The 6,855-nt window shown below is 65.7% G+C and overlaps 1 protein-coding gene across 1 annotated transcript; it reads right to left on the reverse strand.

The window, feature by feature from the left end:
• Positions 1-1,032: 1,032 nt before the first annotated feature.
• Positions 1,033-6,827, reverse strand: VSIG8 (V-set and immunoglobulin domain containing 8; the record flags this gene model as incomplete). The annotated part of the gene is given in 8 exon segments (XM_058419173.1): positions 1,033-1,204; positions 2,494-2,647; positions 3,413-3,535; positions 5,146-5,169; positions 5,172-5,264; positions 5,267-5,311; positions 6,624-6,740; positions 6,743-6,827. Coding segments are annotated over 8 exon segments (813 nt in total), but the record flags the coding sequence as incomplete, so codon positions are not given.
• Positions 6,828-6,855: the final 28 nt, after the last annotated feature.

The following is a 6,855-nucleotide window of genomic DNA, read 5'->3' on the forward strand; positions in this document are numbered from 1 at the left end:
ATGGGGGAAAACTGGGAATGGGGAACTGGGGGCGTAAAAAACGGGGCCAAACCCAAAAATAAAGCAACAAAAAACGCGGTGACAGCGGGGCGGGCGTGGCCTGGAGGGGATTTTGGGGGATTTTTGGGGGGATTTTTGGATTTTTTCGGGGGGAGTTCGGGCGGTGGGAGCCGCTCCTGCCCTCGGGTTTGCGGGCTCTCGCTGGCGTTGTCACTGTCGCTGTCACTGTCGCTGTCGCTGTCCCACGGGGGGACTCCGAGGAGGGAATTTTTGGGGGGTTTCGAAGGATTTTGAGGCATTTCGTGGGATTTAATGGGATTTCGTGGAATTTGATGGGATTTTCAGGAGGTTTTGAGCAGCGCCAGCCGCTCCCGCCCTCCCTTTTGCGGGCTGGCTCTCGCTGTCGCTGTCACTGTCGCTGTCACTGTCGCTGTCGCTGTCACTGTCGCTGTCCCACGGGGGGACTCCGAGGAGGGAATTTTTGGGGGATTTCGAAGGATTTCAAGGGATTTTGTAGAATTTCGAGAGGTTTTGAGAGGTTTTCTGGGATTTTCAGGAGCTTTTGAGCAGCGCCAGCCGCTCCCGCCCTCCCTTTTGCGGGCTGGCTCTCGCTGTCACCGTCACTGTCGCTGTCGCCGTCACTGTCGCTGTCGCCGTCACTGTCGCTGTCACTCTCGCTGTTGCTGTCCCACGGGGGCACTCCAAGGAGGGCATTTTTGGGGATTTTGAAGGATTTCGTGGAATTTGATGGGATTTTCAGGAGCTTTTGAGCAGCGCCAGCCGCTCCCGGCCTCCCTTTTATGGGCTGGCTCTCGCTGTCGCTGTCGCTGTCGCTGTCGCTGTCCCACGGGGGCACTCCAGGGAGGGAATTTTTTGGGATTTTGAAGAATTTCGTGGAATTTGATGGGATTTTCAGGAGCTTTTGAGCAGCGCCAGCCGCTCCCGCCCTCCCTTTTGCGGGCTGGCTCTCGCTGTCGCCGTCACCGTCGCTGTCGCCGTCACTGTCGCCGCGCTGTCGCTGTCGCGGCGGTGTCACAGCTGGGGACAGGGCACCTGGTGGCGGATGCCGTCGTTGCAGAGCAGCGCGGCCGCGCGCTCGTCGCCGTCGCCGTGCTGGCACTGCAGGTAGCTGATGGCGTGCGGCGAGTACGAGTGGTGCGCGCAGGCGGCGCAGGGCCCGGGCACGGTGCCACCCGAGCTGCTCCTGCGGGGACGGCGACACCGCGGGCGCGGCCCCGCCACGCGCGTCAGGGGTGGTGGCGCTCGGGGGTGTCCCCTCAAGTGTCCCGTGCCACCCATTGGCAGTCCTGGTGTCCCCTCAGTGTCCTGTGACACCCACTGGCACCCCTTGGTGTCCCTCAGTGTCCTGTGCCACCCATTGGCATCCCTTGGTGTCCCTCAGTGTCCTGTGACACCCACCCGTGTCTGGTGGCACCCCTGGGGTCCCTAAGTGCCTTGTGTCACCCACCCGTGCCTGGTGGCACCCCTTGGTGTCCCCTCAGTGTCCTGTGACACCCACTGGCACCCCTTGGTGTCCCCTCAGTGTCCCGTGCCACCCATTGGCACTCCTGGTGTCCCCTCAGTGTCCCGTGCCACCCATTGACGCTCCTGGTGTCCCCTCAGTGTCCTGTGCCACTCATTGGCAGTCCTGGTGTCCCCTCAGTGTCCTGTGCCACCCACCCGTGTCTGGTGGCAGCCCTGGGGTCCCTAAGTGCCCTGTGTCACCCACCCGTGCCTGGTGACACTCCTGGTGTCCCCTCAGTGTCCCGTGCCACCCATTGGCACCCCTTGGTGTCCCTCAGTGTCTCGTGCCACCCATTGGCATCCCTTGGTGTCCCTCAGTGTCCCGTGCCACCATTGGCACTCCTGGTGTCCCCTCAGTGTCCCGTGCCACCCATTGGCAGTCCTGGTGTCCCCTCAGTGTCCTGTGACACCCGCCCGTGCCTGGTGGCACCCCTTGGTGTCCCCTCAGTGTCCTGTGCCACCCATTGGCACCCCTTGGTGTCCCTCAGTGTCCCGTGACACCCGCCCGTGCCTGGTGACACTCCTGGTGTCCCCTCAGTGGCTGGTGACACCCACCCAGTGTCACCCGGTGCCACTCACTGGTGCCCAGTAGAGCCCAGTGGTGCCCAGTAGAGACCAGTACATCCCAGTACAGCCCAGCACATCCCAGTACAGGCCAGTACAGCCCAGCACATCCCAGTACAGCCCAGCACAGCCCAGTACATCCCAGTATACCCCAGCTCATCCCAGCTCATCCCAGTTCAGCCCAGTACATCCCAGTTCACCCCAGTTCACCCCAGTTCGTCCCAGCTCAGCCCAGCACAGTCCCACAGTGCCCACCTGCAGTCGCTGCAGGCGCGCTGGCACTCCTTGCGCTGGTAGCGGGCGATCAGAGCCCAGCACAGCCCAGTACATCCCAGTACATCCCAGTACATCCCAGTACATCCCAGTACAGCCCAGCACAGCCCAGCACAGCCCCGCGGTGCCCACCTGCAGTCGCTGCAGGCGCGCTGGCACTCCTTGCGCTGGTAGCGGGCGATCAGAGCCCAGATGAGCAGCCCCAGGAGGCTGAGGAGCAGCAGGGAGCCCAGGATGGAGCCCACGATGATGCCAGCCTGGCGCCCGCCTGCCGCGGGGACACGGCCTGTCACCGCCGGCCTCGCTGGCTGCCGCGGCCCCGAGCACCCCGAGCCGGGCCGGGACAGCCCGGTGCCAGCCCGGTGTCACCCCAGTGTCACCCCAGTGTCACCCAGAGCCAGCCCGGTGCCAGCCCGGTGTCACCCCAGTGTCACCCCAGTGTCACCCCAGTGTCACCCAGAGCCAGCCCGGTGCCAGCCCGGGGGCCAGGGACAGCCCGGTGCCAGCCCGGTGTCACCCCAGTGTCACCCCAGTGTCACCCCGAGCCAGCCAGGTGCCACCCCAGTGTCACCCCAGTGTCACCCTGAGCCAGCCCGGTGCCAGCCCGGTGTCACCCCAGTGTCACCCCAGTGTCACCCCGAGCCAGCCGGGTGCCACCCCAGTGTCACCCCAGTGTCACCCTGAGCCAGCCTGGTGCCAGCCCAGTGTCACCCCAGTGTCACCCAGAACCACCCCAGTGCCACCCAGGAACCCAGGGACACCCCAGTGCCACCCACCAGAGCCAGCCCTGGTGCCACCCCAGAGCCACTCTTGGGTCACCCTGTCACCTGAGACATCCCGGTGCCACCTTGTGTCACCTCCCAGTGTCACTCACAGGGCCCAGGGTTCAGGTTGACCTGGCACACTGAGTGTCCCCTGTACCCCCAGTGCCCCTGGTGTCCCCAGTGCCCCCAGTACCCCCAGTGTCCCCATGTCCCCGGTGTCCCCAGTACCCCCAGTGCCCCCATGTCCCCAGTACCCCTGGTGTCCCCATGTCCCCGGTGTCACTCACGGGGCCCGGGGTTCAGCGTGACCTGGCACACCGAGTAGCCCACGCGGTTGGTGACACGGCACTGGTAGATGCCAGCGTGGGCCACGGTCACGCTGCGGATCAGGAGGTCACCCGGAGCACGGCCTGGGGGGGGACAGGTGGCACTGTCACCTCCGTGCCACCTGCGCCCCCCGGATGGGGTGTGTGGGGACAGGTGGCACTGTCACCTCAGTGCCATCTGCGCCCCCCGGATGGGGTGTGTGGGGACAGGTGGCACTGTCACCTCAGTGCCATCTGCGCCCCCCGGATGGGGTGTGTGGGGACAGGTGGCACTGTCACCTCTGTGCCACCTGTGCCCCCCGGATGGGGTGTGTGGGGACAGGTGGCACTGTCACCTCCATGCCACCTGCGCCCCCCGGATGGGGTGTGTGGGGACAGGTGGCACTGTCACCTCCGTGCCACCTGCGCCCCCCGGATGGGGTGTGTGGGGACACGGGGACATGGAGGGACACACGGACACAGGGACAGGAACACACATGGACACAGGGACACAGGGACACGGACACAAGGACACACGGACATGGAGATGGACACACGGACACACAGGGATATGGACACACAGACACAGACACATGGACACGGACACACGGACATGGACATAGGGACATGGAGATGGAAACATAGACATGGAGATGGACACATGGACATGGACACACAGACACAGATACAGACACATGGACACGGACACACGGACATGGACATAGGACATGGACACACGGACACACAGACACACAGGGACACGGACACACAGACACAGACACATGGACACAGACATGGACACACAGACACAGACACATGGACACAGACATGGACACACAGACACAGACACATGGACACACGGATATGGACATAGGGACATGGAGATGGACACAGGAACATGGACACAGACAAGGACATGGACACAAGGACATGGAGACAGGGACATGGACACACAGACACAGACACATGGACACAAGGACATGGAGACAGGGACATGGAGACACAGACGCGGCCACACGGACACGGAGACATGGACACACAGGGATATGGACACACGGACATGGACGTGGACACAGGGACTTGGACACATGGACACGGACACACAGATGTGGACAAAAGGACATGGACACGGACACGGACACATGGACACGGACACGGACACACAGATGTGGACACATGGACATGGACATGGACACGGACACATGGACACGGACACATGGACACGGACACACAGACGCAGACAGGGACACACAGAGCTCCCCCAAATCCCCGGACCCACCTTGCAGGGTGGGCCGGGACCCCCCTGAGCCCCCCCAAATCCCCGGACCCACCTTGCAGGGTGCCCGAGGGCCGGGACCCCCCCCGAGCCCCCCCAAATCCCGGACCCACCTTGCAGGGTCCCCGAGGGCCGGGACCCCCCTGAGCCCCCCCAAATCCCGAACCCACCTTGCAGGGTCCCCGAGGGCCGGGACCCCCCTGAGCCCCCCCAAATCCCGAACCCACCTTGCAGGGTCCCCGAGGGCCAGGACCCCCCCGGGACCCCCCCAAATCCCGGACCCACCTTGCAGGGTGGGCTGGGACCCCCCCTGAGCCCCCCCAAATCCCGGACCCACCTTGCAGGGTGGGCCGGGACCCCCCTGAGCCCCCCCAAATCCCGGACCCACCTTGCAGGGTGGGCCGGGACCCCCCCGAGCCCCCCCAAATCCCGGACCCACCTTGCAGGGTGCCCGAGGGCAGGCGCCCCCCCCGTAGCCCTCGGCCAGCTTTGCCCACTGGTAGGAGAGGGGCGCGGTGCCCCCCCGGCTGAAGCAGCGCAGCAGCACCGAGCCCCCTCGATCAGCTCCCCCTCGCTCCAGCACTGCGGGGCCGCCGGCTTCTCTGCTGGGACATGGCGACACCGCGTCACGGGACAATCGCGACAGCGGGGACACCGCGACAGCGGGGTGGGGGACATCGCGACAGCGGGGACACCGCGACAGCGGGGACACCAGGGACAGCGGGGACACCAGGGACAGCGTCACGGGATATCGCGACAGCGGGGACACCGCGACAGCGGGGACACCGCGACAGCGGGGACACCGGGGACAGCGGGGACACCGGGGACAGCGTCACGGGATATCGCGACAGCGGGGACACCGCGACAGCGGGGACACCGGGGACAGCGGGACACCGGGGACACCAGGGACAAGCGTCACGGGACATTGCGACAGTGGGGACACCGCGACACCGGGGACACCGGGGACACAGGGGACACCGGAGGGGGACACCGGCGACAGCCGAGGGGACAGAGACACCCGGGACTGGGACAGGAAGCCGTGAGAGGGGATGGGGACACCGCTGGGAGCAGCAGAGGGGACAGGGGACAGGGAGGGGGACAGGGGACACCAGCAGGGACAGATGAGGGGACAGGGGACACCCGAGATGGGGACCAGGGGACAGGGACAGCCAGGAGAGGGACAAGGGGGACAGGGACAATGCCAGAGCCACCGGGAGGAGGACAAAGGGCAGGGGACACCCGGGGAGGAGAGGGACAATGTCAGGGAACAGCCAGAGGGGACAGGGACCGAGGACAGCCAGGATGGGGACAGGGACAAGGCCAGGGCCACTCTGGACGGTGACAGGGGACACTGTCAGAGCCACGTGGGGTCACCAGGGGCCACCCAGCAGAGGGGACACCTGGGGGTGGGGGAAGAGACAGGAGTCACTGGGACAGGGGGACACGGGGCACTGTCAGGGCCACCTGCATGGGGGACAGGGGACATCGTCAGGGCCACCAGGGGACACGAGAGTGGGACAGGTGACACTGCCAGGCCACCAAGGGCCACGTGAGAGTGGGGAGAGGGTGACACTGCCAGGGCCACATGAGGAGGGCACAGGTGACACCCGCCGGTGCCACCGGGGGCCACATGAGAGTGGGACAAGTGACCTCCCAGGGCCACCAGGGGACACATGAGAGGGGCACAGGTGACACCACCAGTGCCACCAAGGACCACCCAGGAAGAGGACTTGGGAGTGGGCCAGGTGACACTGCCAGTGCCACTGGGGCCACACAGAAAAGGTGGGACAGGTGACACTGGGAGTGGCACAGGTGACACTGCCAGGGCCACCAAGAGACAGAGCGTGACCGCAATGAACCCGTGCCACGTCGGGAGGGGACGGGGGACACCGGTGCCGCGCCGGGGCCTCACCTTGCACGGGACGATGACCTCGTGCACGGCCACCGTGTTCTTCTTGACGCGGCACTGGTAGGTGCCGGTGTCGCTCTCCTGCAGGTCGGCCACGCGGATGGAGGCGTCGCGCTGGCCCGGTCCGTCTGCACGAAGGCCACGCGGGTCTGCAGCCCCGAGCCGCTGCCGTAGTTCACGTGGTGGTCCTGGTAGGACAGGAACTGGGCAACGCGGGGACGGCGTCAGCGCGGCCTCGGG

The sequence above is a fragment of the Hirundo rustica genome, unplaced genomic scaffold (assembly GCF_015227805.2).
Source record: "Hirundo rustica isolate bHirRus1 unplaced genomic scaffold, bHirRus1.pri.v3 unplaced_BUSCO_381971at7742, whole genome shotgun sequence".
Classification (NCBI taxonomy): Eukaryota; Metazoa; Chordata; class Aves; order Passeriformes; family Hirundinidae; genus Hirundo; species Hirundo rustica.